Source organism: Periplaneta americana, chromosome 17, assembly GCF_040183065.1.
Source record: "Periplaneta americana isolate PAMFEO1 chromosome 17, P.americana_PAMFEO1_priV1, whole genome shotgun sequence".
NCBI classification, from domain to species: Eukaryota; Metazoa; Arthropoda; class Insecta; order Blattodea; family Blattidae; genus Periplaneta; species Periplaneta americana.
The window spans coordinates 58,434,871-58,459,097 of NC_091133.1; the positions used below are offsets into that span (position 1 = coordinate 58,434,871).

General features: G+C 35.5%; 1 protein-coding gene across 5 annotated transcripts in view; it reads left to right on the top strand.

Annotated features, from left to right (window-relative positions):
* Window positions 1–24,227, top strand: part of Crtc (CREB-regulated transcription coactivator) — a 208,639-nt gene that overhangs the window by 104,757 nt on the left and 79,655 nt on the right. For all 5 annotated transcript variants that reach the window (XM_069815536.1, XM_069815535.1, XM_069815533.1 and 2 more), the window contains one exon: window positions 22,342–22,612. In XM_069815536.1, the coding sequence (XP_069671637.1) occupies window positions 22,342–22,612 (271 nt within the window). The remainder of the gene's footprint in view (window positions 1–22,341; window positions 22,613–24,227) is intronic.

Consider the following 24,227-nt stretch of genomic DNA (forward strand, 5'->3'; position numbering starts at 1 on the left):
AAAACTGATCAGGAAGAGAAAAAAAGCTGGCTACGTCACTGGCTAAGAAGAAACAGCGTACTGAAGGATGCAATGGAAGGAATAGTGAACAAGAGAAGCATTCGGGGCAGAAGAAGATATCAGATGATACAACACGTTAAGATATATGGATTCTACGCGGAGACTAAGAAAGGCTGAAAATAGGGAAAAAAAAATTGGAAAATGCTGGGTTTGCAGTGAAAGACCTGCTCTTGGGCAAAAAAACTATGAATGAATGAATGAAAATTGACCACTGTTATGTGTACTCAATTTGATTGTTCTGGTTTTACTTACATTAAGTTCTAGTTCCTTTGCACTAAACCATTAATTAATTAGACATAACATTGTATTAGAAGTATTTGTAAATTCATCATATTGTTTACCTGGGATGATCACACTTGTGTCATCTCCAAATAAGATTACCTGAGTTAAATTGTTTATGGTTGTGGCTGAATTGTTAACTGGAAACTGGACATAAAATTGATTCCTGGAGAACTCCATATTTAATATTTCTAAATTGTGAATGAGTAGCTTTGGAACTATTTGATACATTTATTTCCACTTTTTGTTTTCCACTTGATAATTTTTTTCTATTTGCTAAGTAAGATGTTAACGAACCTAAGGTCTCATCTATAACATAATGAAACTTTAATTTGTTTACATTATATTGTGATGTGTACAGTCAAATGCTTCAGCTAAATCATAAAATATCACTGCATCAACTAATTTCGAATTTAAAGAATTCAATACTTAATCTACCAACATAAAAACTGCATTCTTTGTCGATTTTTGTTTTATAAATCGAAACTGATGCATTCCAAATATTGATATAATCTGTTATACACAACTCTCTCAAACATCGTTCAAAATGTTAAAAATGTAAAAAACGATGAGTCTACAATTGGCAATAGGAGATTTATCTCCCTTTTTGTTTATTCGTTTTATTATTGAGTATTTGAGTCAGTCTTTATGGGGAAAATACCATATTGCATTAATAAATTGCATAAATAACTTTAAGGGCGAGAAATTATTTCAGAACAGACTTTTACAACTTAACTTGGTATTTCATCATAACCATACGAAGTATTTGTTTTTAGATGTTTTAAAACATACCGGTACATAATTTCTGCTGCAGTAGTGGGAATTCAGTGTTAAATGTATATTTTAAATTCCAGCGTTTTATGCATACTCTTGAATGTTTAAGTTTCCAATGATATGTAGCCTATATAGAAGTAGTTGAAGGAATTTGCCATGGAATTTGGATCTTCTAATTTATAATCATTGATTTTAATGAAATAAATATTTTCATTCTTTGGATATCGACATCTTTGGATATTTTTGGATCAGAAAAAGGAAAAGGAATTGGTTAGGTCACTGGTTGAGAAGAAACTGCCTACTGAAGGAAGCATTGGAAGGGAATGGTAAACGGAGAGAAGAATTCGGGGCAGAAGAAGATATCAGATGATAGACGACATTAAGATATATGGATCATATGCGGAGACAAAGAGGAAGGCAGAAAATAGGAAAGACTGGAGAATGCTGGGTTTGCAGTGAAAGACCTGCCGTTGGGCAGAAAACTAAGAATGAATGAATGAATGAATGAATGTCGACCGATTTGATTTTTAATTTTATCTGAGTTTTTTTATTTTGCTATTCAAATGTATTCTTTTTGCCTCTGGCCATCTGTGCTCGAGGTTGCTGGTTCGATCCCGGCCCAGGTCGATGTCATTTAAGTGGTGCTTAAATGCGGTAGGCTCTCGTCAGTAGATTTACTGGCATATGAAAAACTCCTGCGAGGCAAAATTCCGGCACACTGACGACGCTGATATAACCTCGGCAGTTGCGAGCGTCGTTAAATAAACCATATTTAAAATTATTTAAATTTTTGCCTCTTTTGCAACTGCTTTTGATAAAATGTTGCAGTAGTTCTTACAGTAGTTAAGAATATGAGATCAGTAAATGTTTTCACTCATCAAAAGTAGGTTATTTTTTGTAATTAATTCTCTGAGTTATCCACATGTTTACACTTTTGGATTTTTTCAGAATGTTGACAGCTTTGAAATGCCGTGTTTTCTTGTTTCAAGACTCCAATTTGTCACTCCTAATTTATCATTTTCTTCAATGTGCCGCCAGCTGTGTGTTGTGGTTTTTTTTTATGATTACTGGGTGATAATTTGATGTTTTAAATTTCGATTGAGCTGGACTCCGAAGAAATTATAGTTATGGATCACCTTTAACATGAAAAGACAGTCTATATACATAAACGTGTAATAGGTCCCAAGAGTATTGTTGGTATAGGCCTATAACCTAAAACAGATACGATGTTTTATTGTAATTGGTATTCATGTCTTTGTGTTATTACGAGACCAAATCCCTTTTTGTCGCACGTGATAAGTAGTAAAATATATTTAGACAGGGAAGGGAGGAGAAGGGAAGGGGGGCATGAGAAAATTTTAGGTTGCAAGCCATTCAAGGAAAACAAGATTTAAAAACATACAGTATAAAAAGCTTAAAGATCAAAACAGGAATGCGAGAGTTGTTTGAAGACCTTGAATGTAACGTTGATGGCTGCGGCGATGTTGATGATGTGCCGGCGTTGGGTGGAACACGTAATGTAAGCTGGGTGCTATAGCTTTGGATATTAGGAACACATTTTCTCTACGGACTAAGCTACGAGTCATTAGTCAAGCAAATAGACTCATAGACTCGTAATGAAGGTTCATATTTTGATTTAAAAACTACGTAAAATCTACTAATTTAACATGTTACCTTTTCTTCCCATTAAATGCTCTTTGCAAATCTTGGGCTGTGCTGCTCTTTACTCAAAAGCATAACAAAGCATTAAAATATACAGTATATGTATAAAACATGTATATAATATAATGTGACATTGCTGCTACTCTTTTAAAAGAACAGACATCTTCATTGAATTTGAAATAGTTCGTTTCCCGAAGATTCCGTTGTATGGCAGTTACGAGATATAGTAATTTAAATTATTATTTGTGTGATCTTTGATTTGTATACTTTCGGAAAAACTTTAAACACGAATAATTATATAATTATATAAAAATCTGTTCTCCAATTTTAAATTAAACTACAGGAGCAAAAGTAAGTTCAAAAGACGTTACGTGTTTTATGATCCAAATTGCCTTTCTTATTTGTAATATACGGTAGTACCTTGAGTAACGTGTACGGAACTTTTGATTGCCTTGTTGCCATGATTTCTATTTCTGTGTATAGGTACTAAAAAACTTCTTTGAATATATTGAACTGGGGAAGGGGGACTGTAGCGTCGCGGTTAAGACTTTGCGTTGTAAGCCGCAAGGTCGCGGATTCCTTTCCCAATGGGCAGTGACGTCGCCAGGATCAGGACAAGGGGGGTGCGGATGGGGTATGAGTTGTAAAAATGTACATAAAAAATCCAAAATATTTTCTCATGCACTTGCGCGCATACTATACATTTGTTTATTAATATTACTACGTATTATTATTATTATTATTATTATTATTATTATTATTATTATTATTATTATTATTGTTGTTGTTGTTGTTGTTCTCACATCCAAGTAATTTTGTTTGTTTTTGTTCTTCAAAATAACTTATGTCTAGTATTTTTTTAATAAATTGTCCTTTGGGGTGCGGAAAGGGGTGCTCCGATTTTTATGGGGTGCTTGTGCACCCTTTCGCACCCCCCCTAGCGACGTCCCTGCCAATGGGATCATGGATTTTCTCCATAGACCTAATCCTTTCGGTCGCATTTACTTCGCCTCTAACAGAAATACAATAGTACCAACCACGAGCGCTAGCGAGCTGATCTCCCACGCGACCCGGGTCCGATCCCCGATCAGTTCGTGATGGAGTTTGTAATGGACAAAGCAGACGTTGCAGAGGGTTTTCCTCGAGATACTCCCGTTTCCCTCTACCATTCCATCAACCTCTCCATCTTCCCCTCATTTCATCTATCATCTGAAATAATTAAATCTAGTCTGGGGTGAAGTCTTGGGTAGTACGGGTTTCTGTTACTCATACAAGAAGAGTTTGGGGCTCTGGGCCCTGTCGCTTATCAGACTACTCGTCCAAAGAAGGGATCTGGCTCTGTCAGGGCTGAGACAGCATGGCCCACTTGTGAGCATCGTATTCGTGAATACCACTGGGTCCACCTGACAGACTTGCACAATCGTCGCATATATAGGGCGCATATTGGGCCAAAACAAACGTAAGGCAAGGACCCTCCCCGGACTTCGCCCTCGATAAGCCAAGGAAAGAAAGTCCAGGGGTATTTTCTTGTAAATAAAGGCGCCAAACACACAAAACTGGCTTCCCTACTGCTTCTAATCCCGATTGTCTAACCTTATGCTACCCTGTGGGCCTTCATGGCTTGTATTAGGGATATATGACCTGGAGGAAAAAGTAAAGGAGTTAGTGATGTCATGTTCCTGGAAATGTAGCATTTTTTCCTCCGCATTGTGCCAAGAATAACACCGACAAAGAAGTGGTTGGTGTTAATGAATGCAATTGATAAAATCTGTGTCATAAAGATGACTCATACTTTGCCAGCTTTTGTCACACATTTCACAATAATTCAGTTCTTTTATTACGTTGCCGATATTTTTGTTAAATCGATTTTATTTATAGTCTCTTTATCTGCGAGGTCTTTGCTCGGCTGCTGACGTTATAATTAGAAATTTAATATGACCTGTAGGTTCGTAGTGGAAATGGGAACCACACCTGTTTAAATAACGAGATTCCTAGATATTTTGTGATCGATGAAACCACTAAAATATCCCGCGCCAAATTGACCGGCCTCGGACTTTGAACCCGGGACTTCCGGAATGCAAGTCCAATGTTTTATCACCGAGTCACCTTGCTTGCTGCCAGTGTTAGTCCCGTTTATAATTTTTTTTAACTGTCGTTTAGGAAACATAAATAGATTAAATAATTTACTGTGCAAATTGTTCTGCTCTCTTGTCTAGCATTTAAATTATCTGTGGAAATGAAATATTTCGAAGATTATACCTGGGACTTCATCTACAGAAAAATACGGAAAAATACAGTGCTGTACTTTCCTATTGGATGTACAATGGGCCAAACCGTGCTTAAGTGTACACATAAAAAGCCAAGCCAAGTCTATTGGATGTGGTTATGTTAATTTTTCGGGGAAAATATCCTGTCTTACATATATCTTTAAAGCTTTGAAATTACTGATTCAAGGCGTTTTTGGAGTAATTCTTATAATATAATGCTTTGTTTCTTGTTTGCTCCGTATTCGAGATGAAAATGGTTGCGAAAATGTTGCAGTGTATATAGATATTATTTTCAGTCGTCAAATTCTTGTCTCATTTCCGATTGAAGTAAAAATGTAAATAAATGATTTCTCTGTGACAAACTGTTTTGTCGTTGTATTCTATCGGTTTTATCACATTAAAATGTAATAAAAATCGCTATAACCGATTGTTAATAAATAGCTGGTTTTTAAAGTAAAAGACATTAATATGATCAAATGATTGTGCAGTATTCCATGCGTATGACCTACGTAGGGTTGCCAACCCTCCCGTATTTTCCGGGATCTCACGTATTTGTCCTAATTTTTAACAGTCTCCCGGCTCCCGTATTATTCTCTTCGAGCATTTTTCTCCCAATTTTTTTTGCATAATGTGAACATTTTTATTCTAAAAATTTGATTTTGCCGTGAATGATGATTGTTTATATGATGAATTTTGTTGTTCAAGAGAAGCATTAAAATCTGCAGTCTTTATAGAAAGTAATGCTTTAGTGCCCACCTCTCTAAAATCAAACCGTGTTAATGTTAAAAATTTGGAAAAACTGGCAAGTTTTGTTCTAAGGAAACCAAGTAGTAGGCCTAATGCTCATACAAAGAGGTTATTTCAGCTCATGAACAATAAATGGACAGATATTCGAAAAATGAGCACGACACATTTAATCAAATCAGAGCTAAAAACTGCAGTCGAATTCAACTATTACGCGAGACAAAATCTGTCTCAAAATACTCTTAATTTAAGCCTAGCTGCCGAAGTGTAGAATAAAGTTGCTTTTTAGTAACTGAAATGAATAATTTGTCTATTTTATATGTGAAATTTTGACGATTCCTTAGTCTCCCGCTATTTTCTTCAAAAAAAGTTGGCAACTCTAGACCCACGATTCAATTGACTCATATTATACCTATAAAATGGGTACTAAATATAAACTACATCTGTCCAATAAATTGTTCAGGAGAAATCGCTGTACACAACATGCTAAAAGCCACATTTTCGGTATCACATATGCTGAAAACTGTGTTTTATACTTTTCTCTTTTTTATGATTATATCTTTAAATAACACGAAATTCAATCAATTTGGCATTTATTTTTCACTTGCTCTTGGTTTTCATACCGCTTTTTTTCTCACAAGCTTCTTTGCTTTCTATCCAAAACATTGGAGTTTAATGGTTGAACAGATGACATTTATTTTGAGAGAAGTATAAACCGTGAAGGCCATCGTTATGCGTGTCCTTCGAAGTTCATTCTCTGTAAATGTTGTTCTAAATATACATACTACGAATCACATTGTTACCGTAGAATAACTACATTTTCTTTTCTTCTTCCGCACTCCAAGTGTAGGCTAACAAACTTCAGACCATTTGCATATCAAATGCAATTTTTTTTAAATTTAACACTTATGTCATGTTTACAATCTGTCTACAATAGACAAATAAATATTACAAAAGAATATGACACGAATAGAGATGTTATCCAAAACTTCAAAAGAAAAATAACAATGTTTCAAATAGCTGTAGTAAAAATGAATGGAAGGTCAAGAGCGTTGATCCTTTTAAGTCTTCTTATTGTTTGACTATTATCCAGCAAATTTAATGCGTATTGATTCGGATGTTGATTTAATCGGTGCAGGTATTTTTTACTGAACTTAGAGATTTCTTCTTTCACAGTTGAAATGTTTAGATCATGATGAAAAATGAAATGTGTTGCGAGGTTTTAGGCTTTTGCACCACATCAGTATAAGCATACTATTTATGATTTGTTCTGTTTATGATTTGTATCTACATCTTTCAGAGAATTTTATATAGGTATAGGGACTGTGAATTAATCCATTTCACTGCTATATTAAGGGTAAAAGGAAACTTGTACTACATATTAATACTGAGCGGTATGGGGAGGAAGTGTAGGCCTACTTACGATTTTGCAGAAGCAAACTTCACACAGTATTTAAGAACACTGTGAACAACATTCTTATAACTCATATAAGAACACATTTTTAATAATTCGTATGTACTGACGATGAATAGATACTAAAAAAGATCCAGCACATTAACATTTTTTTTTCAGAAATCTGTATTTTATAGTCGGTGAATAGTGTAAAAATTGTTAAAAGTGACCTACATCGAACACGATAATGTGGTACTTCTGCTTCCCTGCAACAAGGGTGTAACACAGTATTTGACAATCGCCGACATTGGAAAAGGAAATACGATTATTGCTGTCCTTTGAGAAAAAAATATATATATTTAGCAGTTAGTACTGGATGCCAAGTTTTGTGTGGATTCCTATTACTTCTTAGTAGCGCAATTATGGATTGCAAATGCAGTTCATATAAAAATTCTCTAAAAAGTACTTGTGTTTCACCTGCGTTGTCACTGGCAATTGACATTGTATCCTGTTGATTCTGATCAATAATTAGTGCCGTTACTTGTGCAAATCTAACACTGGTTCATAGACCTAACAAAAGTGAGAATGAAACGGGCCAGGTGACCCAATTCTTGTAGGTAGGTTGTGATTTCATAAAACTTTTTTCTGTCCCCTGTCTCAAGTTAATAATTTTATTAGGGCAGTCAACCGGATAGCTATAGAAATGATATCGTTTAAAAAATTCCAATAGGAGCTTGTAATCAGTCTCAAGATACTGGTGTAAAAAAAAACCGTTACAAGAGGAATAAAGTGAACGAAAACTTACAAAAGTTGGCTACGGGAATTGAACTCTGGGTCAGGTGTATTAAGCCAAGTCTCAGTCGCTCGAATAGCCCAAACTGTATGTATGTGTGACATTTTATCTCCATTTCTGTAATACTAGAGAAGTCGCGGCAAGCAATATTGTTAGCATGATGATGGGTTTACGTTACCCGTGATGGCAATCAACCATGAGATACAGTTTGGTGATTGCTTCCAGCTTCGCTACCATAATATTCAATTCGTACAGGAATGTATCAGTTTATCACCTCGGGCGGATTCAACAAGGTGAAAGAAGAAGACGCTATGTATCACTCTTTAGACCTTGATGTGTAGATATCTGAATGTCTGTAGGTTTCGTCTAAGTTGGAACGGAAGTACGAACAAGCTACACATAGCGTTTAAAATTGAAGTGGCCGATAGGACTGAATCGGATGTTGCCGGATGCTTCATTTGTATTCATTATTGGGGTCCTATGTTTTGTTTATAGTCGTTTGTATTCACTGTAGATATTAGCGATTGTTTGAAGTGTTTATTATATTTGTACGTCGTTCTGAATTACAATACAGGCATACATACAACTTTGACGATAGCTGTTGGAAAAAATAGTTTTTTTTTTCAATGCGATTTTTTAAAACAATTTCAAAGTTAACTATGCTATTTTAGTTCAGAACAGCTAAAATAAACCTAAATCATCGAACAATATTTTAGTGGTCATATGTGGACTAATGCAGGGTTATCGAACTCTAAAAAATCGAGGGCCGCATAACCACACAGAGCCCACGTACGGTACCATGTTGGGAGGCCACAAACGCAATACGTACAGAAAAATAATACTGTAATACAGTAGCCTACTCTTTCCGGTTAGATATACTAGTACACTCGAAAGTTCATGATTTGTATTTTTTTTCCATTGGTTGATAAGTTACAGAAACTAACATTTCTTTTTTCTAGGATTGCCATGTATTATTTCAACAAAATCGAAGAAAAATAACATTAATTAGTCTGTAAATACGTTATAAATGAAGAAGAGAATATTTATGAGAAATGGAACTGTTTGTTTATATGTGTGTATTTAATAACTTTTAAAATGAAATATGCAAACACAAATTTAATACCAGAAGCTGGAATTGCATAATATTTAAAAATAACATAAACTTTGAGGATCCGCTGGCCGCTGAATTATCGCTTGTCATACAGGCCACCAGTTTGATTTGTTTCATTGACCGCGCAAACATTTTTAATTTGTGGAGAAGGTATTCAAGTGAGTAGATTTTGGCATTTATCCTTCGTTTTGTCCCCACCTTGGGATTTCCTGGTCTCTGATCGGGTCAAAAACCCTGATATAACTGATATTTAACCCTTGCGGTGAATTTCGATGAAGTCCGGAGGGCCTAATTAGTCAAATCCACCCTTCTCACCTCCACGCTGGGGCCCTCTGGGATCTTTAAAGATGCGAAAGAGAGAGTAATGTGCGGAAAGCAACGGAAAGCTCCCGCATTTATCTTACCCAAGAAAAAACAAATATAAGACTGAAGTTATGTTGGAAAGAGATCATATGCGGAAACTAAGAGGAAGGCAGAAAATAGGAAAGATTGGAGAATGCTGAGTTTGCAGTGAAAGATTTGCCCATGGGCAGAACACTTACGTATGTAGCTGTTGACTCAGGGGAAAACGAGCGCAGGGTGAGGAAAAAGGGTGGTTAATAGATAACGTTACGACAACATGTGCAATACTTGTACTTTTGTAACATTCTCTATTAACTACCCTTTTTCCTCACTCCGCGCTCGTCTTCTCCTGACTCATCGTCAGTGTGTATGTATGTATGTATGTATGTATGTATGTATGTATGTATGTATGTATGTATGTATGTGTCCCCACCATTGAAAATTGTTATGGAGCAGATTATTAGTAGTCAAGGCAAATATTTTGACTCAGTACTAGTAATGTTGAGATGTTACTATGATTCATCTTCCATTGCGCATTACCTAAACTTCAACAAAAGTAAACATATATTAAGGTAAAGTGTAATGACAAGGGAACAAATTAAAACTTGGATATTGTCTGTTTATGCATAACATTAAGAGAATCTTTGAAAATTAGTAAGAACAAGTTGCGAACTAAATACTTCTTCCTTTATTTTTTTGTGTTACCTCGTCCTTTTATACCGACTTGCAAGCTAATGCTGTTTAGGAGAGGATACATTTTTTATCCAACACTAGACATACCGTACTACATTGCAGACCTGTAGTCAGCACAGTATAAGGTCACCGTGGAGACATCACAGTACAAGTACGTACAAGACAACAAATATCCATTTTCTTAAAAATTGAGATACTCTCCTCCCATGTCGGGAATCAAATGAAGGATTGCTTGGTTGTTAGTAGTAGTAAGTAAAATGAGATTGCATGTATTCTGAAAGAAGTTTTAGCTACACTTTTCAGTATTTGTGTGGAGTGGGGGAAAGAGTGAACACGGTTTAACTTAAGGATAAACTCTGTGTGGATTAATGTCAGCATGTCCGGATTCGAATCCTGCTTAGGACAAATTGCCTAGTTGGGAGGGTTTTTCCTCAACCGATTCGAAGCAAATGCTGAGTAGTTTTCGGCGTTGGACCCTCGGGCACATTTCGTCATTATTCGTTTCCAGATCAACACAATTCATCAGGATGTAGTACCGTTGACTTGCCTAGAGGTAACATCGTTCTGAGGAGGCTGTGTAACTCTCAGGGGTTGGAGGAGCCACGAACTCCGTCGGGACTGTTGGCGACGAACACTCACATCTCCAGTCTCCTCTTTCCTAAGGTCAGATCCAGGAAAACCTCTTTCTGGATGGGCAGGCTCTGTAGCTGAATCGATAGATGGCACGAAACATTGAATCACAATACTTACAGGAATCATTCCAACGAAAGGAGTGGTACGCATGATAAACCTCGAGCTATGGTGCAAGCCTTCGAGCCCCCTCCCCTCCGTAAAAAGGTAAACTTTAATCCACCAAAGTCATGCCCCCTCCCGGCTGACTCTGTTTCGGGTCTAATGTAACGAGTTGAAAGCTTTATGAATAGACTCTACATAAAGATTAATTTTTGGCCCTACAGATAATATCTGTTACGGTAACAATGATTATTAGAGGAGAGAAACTTGGAGTCAGGCCACAAAGGGAAAAACACTAGAGGAGAGGGATTCGATCCGGTGCTGTGGATTGGACTTCGGCGTAGCTCAGTGGTTAGAGCTCTTGGTACGTAGAACCAAGGACCCGAGTTCGATCCCCGGCGCCGGAGCTAATTTTTCTCCTCTAATAGTCATTAATAGATAAAGCCCGGATTTCCATGCACTATCAAATCTTAAAACGTGTGTGCACTCATGCATTATCATTTGACAAAATATGCATTATGAAATTTGAGTTCTACATTATGTTACATTTTTATTCTATTTTGAAATAACGTACTATAATTAATTTCTCAGATTTTCTTCACATAAGCTCATGCGTTTGTCTGAAGAACGTTCTTGAACACACGAAATTTTCTTTCTACTTTACAAGAAAGTGACAGGTGTATACTTTTAAGGGAAGAAATTTGGGACAAAGTGAGATCGAATTGTAAGTCTTTTGCATTTCCCATCGGAAAACGAACCCGCGACCTTCTGACTTTGCAGCGTTATGCCTTAACCGCAATGCTATCGCGCTCCCCAAAATATGAAAGTACTTACGTCTTCATTAAAACAATCACGGTAAACTATATCATCGTCTGTCTTAAGAAATTCCTTTGCCTCAATCCGTTTTGACACAAAATCTCTTCTTGCAGTTTTAAAAGGAGCTATAGAAACATTTCACAATTTGACACAAAAATATACTAGATTTCAGTTTGCAAGCATGCTGCTTCTGCCTTCCTTTCTTTCAGTATTTTGATCTCCAGCTTGTAGCGAGCGAGAGTTGGGGTTGAAAATTTCATTGTAACAAAGGGAGGATTTAGTGGAAAGTCCAAACATTAGTTGTCATGTACGATGCCATGAAACCGTATTACCGATAGCTTTCTTTTATTTTCTTCTCAATAGACAATTAACGTGAAAATATAATATATTCTACGAAGCATCATCATCATCATCATCTTCCTCCCATGTATTAGATCTAGTAGCCTGTTACGGTCTCCTAAAGATCTCTTTCCTCTTGGATGGTAATTCAAAATCTGACGAGGGATGCGGGATCGACCCATGCGCTGAAGGTGCTGCTACCAATTATTTCTATATGTAGTTGCATGGTCCATAACCGAAGAGATTTGAAGTTCTTGAAGGATATCTACATTTTTCTTTTTGTCTAACTTTGTGTATCCAGCTGTTCTTCTCATGAACTTCATTTCGCTAGCTGTTATTCTGCTTATGTCTCTTTTACATATAGTCCAAGCTTCGCTCCCATAGGTAAGCATCGGTCTCGTTAAGGTTTTATAAGCTCTTATTCTTGTATGTCTTTGCACTAAAGATGGTTTAAAAACTCTATTAATGGTTCCTATGGACTTATAATTTTGAATTTTAAGTGATATATCAATTTGATTGTCATAACTAACATGATATCCTAAGTATTTGAATGAGGAAACTTGTTCAACAATCTTATTATAAACACAGGTTTTGTTACGAACAGGTAATCTTCCTTTAAAAGCCATAACTTTCGTTTTACTTGTAAGAGATTTTCATATCATACTGTTCGGCTAAGAGTTGAAGTTGATTAGTAGATAGTTGTAAGCCATCTTCCGTATCTGCAAAAAGCACTATGTCATCTGCAAATAGCAACACATCCAGATCTAAATTTCTGTTGGTACAAATATTGCCATGGTGTTTCTGTTTCCATTCTCGTATTAATGCATTTACATATATTATAAATAGTGTAGGAGATAAACAGCAGCCTTGACGTACTCCTCGGTTAATTGGTTTCCAGCCAGTAATTTCATCTCCGACTTGCACTGCAATGTAATTTGCTGTGTATATGTTAACTATTGCTGTAATTAATTGATTAGAGACATTATCATTCTTTAAAATTTCAAGCAATTTAATCCTGTTTAACGTGTCAAAGGCTTTTTCGAAACCAATAAAAGCAAAATGTGTCTCTATATTGAATTCTCTGTTCTTTTCGATAAGTAATTTGAGTGTAAAATAGCCGTCGGCACAAGATCTGCCGCGTCGGAAGCCGTTCTGTTCTTCAACCAAAATGTCTCTGTAGAATTTATCTAACTTTTGTAGTAAATATCTTGCATATATTTTATAACTGGCATTTAACAAACTAATTCCTTTATAATTTCCGCTATCTTTCTTGTCTCCTTTTTTATGAATAGGTAATACGAAGCAACATTCATAAAAGGCACTATTATGCAAATGAACATAATATATTGGTGTTGTTTGAATTGAAGTGTGTGGCGTGAAAGGAAGTTCGATGTAAGAAGCAATACAGTGATATATTCTTGATTCAACTACGAAGTGAAAAAAGTATGTAAGAAGCCTGAGAAAAAGAAGGGTACCGTGGTGCCCAAAGGAGAAAGAATATATGATTTTCATTACAGTGCGTAATAAATCATGTGACAGTGAGTTCAAAAGGTTGATTGGAAAGAATAATATACATTTTAGTGTGAAACAGTGATTATTTTGTCTTCTTAAATAGCTTAATATTAGAAATAACGTAATCAGTGCTGTCAGTTTTTACAACAAAATTGCATGCTATAATCGATTTTAAATGACAGTAAATTACGTATTTAAGTTAAGAGCTAAAACAGTACTACTCGTAAATAACACAAGTGTTATAATTATAACGTGGTGTGTTGAAGTGATAGCATATTTACACTTGCAAAACAAATGGGCCGTATAAATAAAGAAATTGGTCTACAGTAATAATATGCAAATATAGTTAATAATACATATATTCGGCCTGCGATTGTGACTTTATTGCGACTAAAATCTATTGGATCCGTGTTCGATTTCTGACAAAGGAGTGGAGCTATATGTCTTTCCAATGCGAGTTCTGTATATATTTCCTTCCCTTTGTTTAAATCTCCAATAGAAGGCGTAATAAACGTTAAAACTATGTTTCTAACCTATTTAAACTTCTCGTTAAACGCAGTTTTCCCCGTTATACTGCTTGCTTAATTGGATTATTGGCTGCAAGGTCGCAAGTTCGATGTCAACTAGGAGTATTTTTTTTTTTACATTACTTCTGTTTCTGAGATATTCTGGATCCCAGTAGATTGTCAGATGCATTTTCATAATGTTTTGTCTAGAGGTTTTATATTATCATCAGAAAAGTCTTCTCTTTCATCCCCAACAACTTCCCACAATAAAGGATTAAATATCTTTGTGTTTGGAATTTGTGGGAAGTTTCTAGAGGCGAGCATCATCTCCACAGATGCCGTACATACACACTAAAAAGTAAGAATTATACTAAAGATGCTTAAATGTAAACGTTCATGTAACAGGATACGTAAAACAATTTACAAATTTGTAAACCTTCGCCATTACTTGCCTACTCATGTATTACGTTTGGTTTATTTGGCTATAGTTGAATCTGTTATCCAATATGGTATAATTGGATGGGGAGGCATTACAAAAACTGCTCTTTTTCCTCTGATTATGTTGCAAAAACGTATAATCAAAATTTGTTTGAAAAGGCGACTGGATTATCCAACAAATTTGATCCATTCTGAATTGAATGTTTTTAGAATTGACCAAATTTATAAATACTCTTTAATGAAATTCTATCATAAAAATAGAATGAAATTTGTAGCTCAGCCACATGCTCATAATACAAGACGAAATGAAATTCTTAAATTAGTTGAACCTAAATATTTCACATCTGCTGCTTTACTACACAGTACAAATTATGGTCCACGGCTATATAATTCGATAATAAAATTTCATCCAGAATTGACTACTTTAAGCAATGAAATTTTCAGATCCAGAATTAAAAAATTTATATGACAGACTTCCCTGTATATATTATTATGTACCATGTATTGTAAAACAAGTTTATTTCTATCCTAAGTGTATTTTTCTATCTTATCTTGGTTACTATATCAACATGACCTGCACTAATTGTACTACTAATAATAATTTAATATTAATCCATCAATCTAAACATCGTCTCTTTTTTCACTCAGTTACTATTAGTATTATTATTCACTAATTTTATTATAATCTTTATGTGAGCTTTTTTCTTAAGTATTTTGTCTACAAAGTATGTGTATCTATGTAACGGAACTGTCCCCGAACACGAGCTTTCCTCTTTTGGGGTATTTTAATGTAACGTTTTTATGTATATGTTATTATTAAATAAATAAATAAAATAAAGTTCTGTGTATCTGGTATTTAATCCAGCAAATTAGATTACATAAGGGGGGTAGTACAGTAATTTATTATAGAAAGTTCATGATTTCAACCATTATAACATTACAGTTTTCATCAGATTTGGAACAATAAATTTAAATTTTAATGTAATATTTTTAGGAAGAATAAACGCAAAACTACAATGTTACATACTCTTACTAATATTAGGAAGTTACCTTATCAAAGTGTGTTTTACTCCTCAACATAGTGTCATTATAGTTTAGCGAGTCCTCGGCCTCATCTCGCAAAATACTATCTTGCTATCACCAATTCCATCGACACTAAATAACCTCGTAGTTAATACAGCGTCGTTAAATAACCAAGGAAAAAAAAAAAAGAAAACAGTGATTGACATTGGCGCATTGATTAACGATTTCTAGATGGGTGGCTTTGTATGATCGACATTTGAGAAGTACAGTTGAGGCTTTAGCATGTGGGCAGAAATAAATTACCCATCCTGCCGTTGTTGAAATAAAAGTATCCCCCGAACATATACGAAAATGAAACCACTTACAAATGAATTCTAATACAGTACTGTATTGGTGATACAATATTACTGGTGATATACTGACACAGAATAAAAGCTAAAAATGCAAGCCACCTCCTCACTCGAAGTATTTTTGCTAAAACTATCCCTGGAAAAGTTCTACAATCACACCTCAGTATATGTCAGTGATAATATTCCTCTCTATTCTGGCTGCAAAATTTGTTCGAAAATGTTCATTCAGAGAGTGGTGAGAGAACTAAATTCTTTCCAACTGGTTTGTTATATTGATCTATCATGCGTTTTATGCGATTCATGCCACCAATCCTGTTTTAACAGTGAAAACAAGTTGTGTTATTTTATGGACTATACAACATGTTCATAATATGTGTGTAATATATGTGTGCATTGTCCGATGATACAATTACTTCGCCATTTTTTAAATCTTTATCTTGGCTTCGACTCAAGGATCGCAGAACTTTACACTGTCCTCTTCTATTTCAAATTTTGCGCACCTCAACCTCAAGTTATCTGTCGTCTCGTCTTGCGTATTTATGCTCCAATCATAACCAAAATACTTGATTTCATATCACTGACACATTGAGTATACCTCATAACACCGATACTCATCATTCACCGTTTCAATTTCTCGTCATTGGAACTCCCTACCTCATACCTTAAGAAGGGCTGTTAGACATTTACTAAATTCAAAACCCGGTTATCAAATAGACTGCTTAGACTGTGAGATTTTCTAAAATATAAAATTGTTCTAATATGTGATTTTCTTCTTTAATATACATATATTTCTCTATTATTTTAGCAATTCGATTCACATTGCTGTAATTGTTTGATTCTTAGAATTACATGTAACTAAACTTGTCTTCATTTTGCTATTATTATTATTATTATTATTATTATTATTATTATTATTATTATTATTATTATTATTATTATTATTATCTATATTGTTCTTGTATTTCTGCCATTTTTATATTTGCTATTGTTCTTATGCTGATTGAATGAAAGAGAAGGCTTTATGGTATTAACTCTGCCAGTAGAAATAAATCTATTAAATAAATAAATATGTATATTTTCTTTCTTTAAATATTGCTACATTCCTAATAGTTAAATAGAAGTATCATAGATTGCCATTAACTTGGAAAGGTAACTTGTAGCTTTATTTTCATTCAATATTACGCATTGAATTACCAAAGATAGAGTAACCATAATGTTACATTCTCATCACACGAGCATAAAGGAAAAAAGCAAAATCTGTTTCGAAATTTTTCGCAGAAATTATTATTTTCAGCTTCCCCTGCTTTTTTTGCATCTTATTTATCATTTTTTTTCTTCACCTGTATACGCAATTTATACTAAATTACTGAGTAAATTGATCGGTTTACATTTTTACTTAAGATAAAGTGGCAGATGAAGCAGTATTAGTGGCATGTCTCTAAAATGTTTCTCAGAGAATTTAATGTTCATCGAACAGACACTGTAGGCGAAGAACAAGGTTTGAGAATGAGGAAGTAATTCTGTTTCCCACATTACCATACGTAATAAAGGGATTTGAAGTCGTTCTGATCGACAGTGGTCACTGTTGCTTTGTTTATGTCTGTTAGGAAAAGAGTAATGTTTCCATCCACGAGAGTATTTTGTTACTGTCGAAAATCAATAAATTCACTTTATCTATGTGAAATGAGGATTTAAAGATTGGCACCAATTGCTCGAAATGTGAATTTTTATATGAGGTGTGATAATAAAGGTGAATCTGTCTAATTATGGCATATATTTCATATTAGAGTTTTACAACTTAATCCCTTTAAGAATACTCTCCTTCTGCGTACACACACTCATTTCAGTGGTTCTGCCAATGTAGGAAACACTCGTAAAATTTCTGCTTATCGAATCTCTTTAAAACTCTTGTTACATTGTCAAACGTTTTCCTTTCATGATACTTTTTAACTAGAAAACCGCCAGAAGTCACTATGTGGTAAGTCTGGGGAATAAGGAGGTTGGGGAAGCATTGAAATTTATTTTCAGCCAAAATTTGAATGATCGGCAAGGCATTGTGACTTAGCATATTATTATTATTATTATTATTATTATTATTATTATTATTATTATTATTATTATGAAGGATCAAGTATCTATCTGATGTTCTTTTCGGGTCTCTTGTGATGGACTACACTCTTCTAGAAGTTTCAAGATTTCCAAGTAACGTGCAGCATTAACAGAAGAGCCAGTTGGAACGAATTTCCAGTGCACCAACCCTTTGATTTAAAAAAAATGACACAAGCATGATTTTCACTTCGATCGCGATTGACGAGCTTTCTTGGGCCTTTGTGAGGAAGGAGCTTTCCACTGAGATCTTTTGATTTTGGTTTTTAGATCATAGCCGTAGGCTCAAGATTCATCTCGATCACTATAGTAGACTGGAAGTCAGAATCTGGTATCGCATGTTCGAACAACTGAGAAATTCCGAGACGATTTTTTTTTCTCGTCATCGTTAAGAAGTTAGAAATGAACTTGGCACTGTCTCGTCTTATGTTCAACTTGTCGGTCAGGATCGATTGAACTGAGCCGTAAGAAAGACTAGTACCTACTGCATTTTATCGTATAGTGAGACGTCGGTTTTCTCTAATAATGTCACGAATTTTCACGACGTTGTAGTCAGTTACGAAAATTGATGGTCATCCTCTACCAGAATTATCTTCAGATGAAAATCTGCTATTCTTAAATCGTCTAAACCACTTAAATACTGTTTTTCGGGTCAGAGCATTTTTATCATAAGCAGTTACCGGTACCAATTTTTCATACTTTTCTCCTGCCTTTTATCCAGGCTTGAAACAAAACTCGAACTGGGACATCCCGATAGCAGTGATCACATGAAAAAACATACCCACATTCTTTCCTTTTTCATGGACAACTGGATATGCAGCAAGAGGGCATATCTCTCTTGATATTCAGGCAGAACTGTTATGACTAGGTGGCAAGCTACGGAGTGAGGGCAAATAACTTCGCTCTCATAAATTATCTTTCCTGCTATATTTCTTGAGCAGTGGCGGCTTGACTCGTTTTATTTTTTTTATCATACCTTGTATTTCGAAGTCACTTGCACACAACTGCTGTAGCTGTATCGTGTAAGTAATGATTCGTTATATTAGGATAAAATGTAATATTGTCGGCCATAGAGATCTTATAATAGAGAGAGAGAGGGGGGGGAAGGGAGGGAGAGAGAGAGAAATATATATATAAACGAATTAAATTTTCAACAGTCACGGCTCGTATGCGAAAAAGTAATCACTTGTACAGGGTGCAACAGAAACAATGACCCATTTTACACACTTTATTTAAGCATGAAGAAATACAGCTACACAATCTTAGTGTGCACTGTTCGAAAGAACACTTCATACAAATTGATCACACATGTCACTTTTTGTAAATTATGGCCTTCAGGTGTCCACCATTGTTGGCGGTGCAATCTTCTGCACGAACACACAGATTCGCCATAACCTTACGAAGAGTGTCGCTTGTTATGGCCTCGATTTCGGCGTGAATGTTGTTTTTTTCAAGTCCTGAATAGTTGTTGGCCTGTTAGCATACACTTTGGATTTCAGGAATTCCCAAAGAAAATAATCACAAGCCGATAAATCAGGCGAACGGGCTGGCCAGTTGACATCACCAAAGCGGGAAACAAGATGCTCTGGAAACATTCTATGTGGCTGTGTTAGCAGTGTACCGTCCTGTTGGAACCACTACGACTGCATATGGATGCTTTAACGGCGCATTTACTGCATTACGAATGTTGCAACATAACATATCGATCTGATGTTGTAGTGACACTGTCACCTGCGTCATTCTAAAAAAATACGGACCAAGAATACTCTGCACAGACATGCCACACCGCACATTAACTTTTGCGCTATGAAGTTGTCTTTCGTGAATCTGATTAAGATTGGTAGGCGCACAGTACCTAAAGTTTTGCTTGTTCACATAGCCCGATAAGTGAAAATGGGCCTCGTCAGATGTCATAAACTTGTTGAGAAAATCGGGTTGAGTGTTGAACATCTCCAGAAGCTGTGTACAGAAAGTTTGACGTGCCTGCAGGTCTCTGTGCAATAATATCGTTGCACACTTGGAGCTTGTAGGGATGGAACTTCATATCCAGATGCTACATTCGTTGCACACTTCAATCCGAGCCGTACGTGGCCTACCAGGGGACTTCTTGTTTACTGCAGAAGCTGTTGCTCTGAACTGCTGGACCCATCTCGTAATCGACTTCCGGGGACGGAACTTTATCATTCCGACCAATGTCAAAATGTTGCCATGACACTATCACCACTTTTGAAAAACGTTTCAGTTACAAACGCCCGATGTTGGTTTGACCAACGCACCATACTGATTGCCAATGCTTTTAACTGCATTGCAGACTGGTACCAACTTCAGCTCTCTAGGAAGCCGTGTCCAACAAAGGCGCGCACCTGTATATCCGTATGTCCGATCTTGGAATGTGCGAATATACCACTATGATACAGGATAATTCTAAAATCTTTCTCTGGTTTTTTAGGTCGATAGAATAGTGGAAACCCTTACGTCCATGGCTAGAGTATCTCTCCAAAAGTTATCATTCAAAAGACATAAATAAAATCTTACTACGCATCTAAGTAAGAATTCTATAACTAGATTACCGGTACTTGATTCTTACAAAACACTTCATGCAGACATCTTTTAACTCTTGAAAATGTTTGTTTGCGTAAGTTTTTAGTTGGAGTCATAATTATGTAATAATAAATAATAATTATTTAAACGCAGTGGAGACATACTGTCCATATTATTTCACTTATCACTTTCTCTTCTGTAATAAATAACTGAATGGATAACTGTGTATGTATTCTTTGTGTGCGCGTGCATGTGTGTGTATGTGTTGCATTTATGGCTTTCTATGTGCGTGTGTACTCTTTCTGTGTATTTCATACCATAATTTTCGGTTAAATTTTCCCGAAGGTACCGGTACTAGATGTGAACAGGATCTGTCAGAATAGTTATGGTGACAAACAATATACGAGTATGTACAGAGAATTGGAGAAACTATAATGTTCCGAGAAATACTTCCCCATCACCGAATTCGCCCTTCAGAAATACAGCTCAGACTCTCCAGAGTTAAACTGGGATTTCTCGTCTGAAGACAACTAATAATGTGTCTGAGTAACTATTCTGGAACAAAATTAGAATTTTATTGTGTTTTAAATTTTTGTGTATTTATTTACCTTTCTTAGAGAGAGATGAGAAACTGAAATGGCTAAGTTAGTAATGTAACTCTACTTAAACAACTTTGTCTTTCTGATTACTTCAAGGGTAGGATTACCATACGTCCGTATTTTGTATGGACATTTTGTATATTACGATCCATGTCCTTGTCTGTATCGTATAAATAAAAAAATGACGAAATGTCCGTATTTTCAGGTTTGGCCTCGGAAAGGAGATTAATAATAATTAGAGGCTAGGCCTACGTCCTTTAATATGTGGCACCTACTATATAGTTACCAGTGTAATAGCCACTGTTTTGTAAATGTTGATTTTGAAGATATATGGCCTATCAAAGACTAAAGGGCTGTATTCACAGATTATATATAATGACTACATTTAATGTTCATTTAATATCTCTGCTACTTGAAAATTTTGTACTTCTTGGCTTCTTAAATGCACATGTAGTCTTAGGTTTGTACTGTTGTAGGCTCATTTTCTTTGTGTTGTCGGTGAGCATGGTTTTAACAGTGGAAAATCTTATTTCAATCTGGTATAATGTCGAAAAGAAAGTGTAACTTCTCAAGTGAGCTACAAACAGACTATCCATTCTGAAACGCAATTTACAATGATGATGAAGTTACGTGCACTGTTTGCAATTGCATGTGGTGGTCGTAGCGATAAAAGAAGCATGTGGAAATTCAGAAACACTGCAAAGTTTCTGAAGCTTCTAGTGTGAGCAAAGCCATGGATATGTTCTTTCAGAAAAAGTCTCCAAAATCTGATGATTTACAGTGTGGTATTATTTTACTGAAGTAGAATACTGTTTATATCTATCAGAATATTAAATTATGTGACAAGAATTCTGCTGTGAATTTTTTTAGGTATCAGTACAATATAATAGGTATCCGGTAGTATTTTTGATGTAAATAATGTCCCCAATTTTTGGGAAAACAAAAATGTCCGTATTTTTGTGTCCAGAATTATGGAAACCTTACTCAAGGGTAATTCTGGGGTCCAGTTGTCCTACCAAATGATAACTCTGTCTTTAAGGATAAAGTGGCCGGAGCATGATGCTCACAATTCACTTTCTTTTGGTTTATGTTTGGAAACCAGAGCAATCTACTTAATTTCCTTAGATCATAACCTGCATGTGGAAAGCCTTCATCTCTTTGTGTCTGTTTAATTTTATACTAAAAGTAGTTAGGCATTAATGTTTAAAATTCCTTGTTCATTATGCATATTAATTCATGTCATAATTAATTTGTGTTGCAGAGTGCTTTGAGCAACTTGGAAGACATACAAGCAGGACGAAGTGACAGTCCAATGGTTTACCGTGAACGGGTTCGAAGTGTGGGAGTGGGTCCAATGCGATCAAGACCAAATGATAAAAGAATAGATACATCACCATACAGTAGTGGGCCATACTTATCTCCCCCTCCAGACACTAGTTGGAGACGCACAAACTCGGATTCAGCATTGCACCAGAGTGCCATGAATATGGGAAATGATGCGTCTTTGCACAGTCCTGGCTCACAAAGAAGAGGTAAGCATTTTAGAACAAAATAAATAAATCCTTCTGTATTTCTTTTTTGTTAATTTCTTATTTACGGCATAGTAGAATTAAGTCCATTCTTACTGTATGTATTTTTTTTTAAGTTCATTGGGCTTTCTCTGACTTTGTTGTCTTCAATGATGTAGTGGTTAACTATATTACCCTTATCTGTAGACCCAGATGTCAAGTGTTGTGTTGAAACTTAACTGAAGGCAGTGGATTTTTAAGGAATGATAAAAATCCTTAACATAGCTTCTTTCAGGAGAAAAATAAAGGTAGATATCCTATGCCATAGATTTACTCTAGGTAAAATAACCCTAGCTCACCTACACAAAAATTTCTTTCCACATGTTTTTTACTGCACACCACCAAGTTCGTGTGCTTTGCAGATGCTCGTGTTGACCAGTGTCTCTATTAAAGTGGCAATATCTCTGCAGGATGTCTCTTGTGACGACAGATGGCCAAAGGAATAAAATAAAGTTTACAGTATTATAATAAGTGAGGTGCAATATGCCTTCAGTGATCACAATATTTGAAAGGAGGTCACTATTAGAAATTGTTTACTTTTGCATGCCCTACCTCTGTTATAACGGTCGATAATGTGGAATTTATAGAATAATTCAGAGAAATGTGGATATCCTAAGAAAAGTAGGGCCAGATAAAAATACTTTAGAAACAGTTTTTTGGTTCAGGAGAATTCAAAGCCAGGCTTATGCACAGTATGGAAACTATAGGATGGGACTGTTTTCAAAAGAAAATAGTGTATGTACAATGCAATCATAGTTTATTCAAATTAGCTTCCTCTTGCACTTTCTCACCACACATAATAATCATGAAGCATTTGTAAGAAATGGTGGAAGCCCATGTCTGGAAATCTGTTCAATGTTCCCATTACAGTCCTTAAATAGTGTCCACATCATTGAAATGTAGCCTTTCAGTTGTGCCTGTGAGTTTTGGGAACAGAAATATTATATTGTGTTAAGTCTGATGAATGCATTAAATTTTATAGCCAAAATCTCTCTTCACAGTGAGTGTCTATGACTTGATGCATTATCATACAATAGTAACTAGTTGCCTTCTTGTAGTACTGGAGACGACAGCTTTTCTGAAGCAAAGTTTTCAAAATTTCGAGATAAGAGACAGCAGTAACTGTTTGACCCCTGGATACGAAGTTTTGTGTACAATTCCCTCACTATCGTAGACAATAATTAGTGTTTTTTTGGCTTGAGAACATTTTGTTTTGGGTTAGTATTGAAAACACCGTGTCTCACCACTCTTAGCAATAAAATTCAGGAAATGGAGTATCACTGGTCTCAATGAGCTCCCTGCATTATTTAACTTGGAGCTGTTGTTGATGATCTCTTAAAGAACCATGCACAGACATTCCAAATCAGTGGTAGGACTAGTATACCTGGCGTGTAAATCAGAGAACCCAGTGGTAGTACTAATATGCCCACATCCCACATGCATGTTCAAATTTGCAATTTTTAATCGAAAAAACCAACTGTAATATGTGAATTCTTAACCATTTAACACTCCATTTCATGTAATATTCATGGTAAAATAATAGATATCCCTGTGTCAGATGCTGCCACCTCACGAAAAA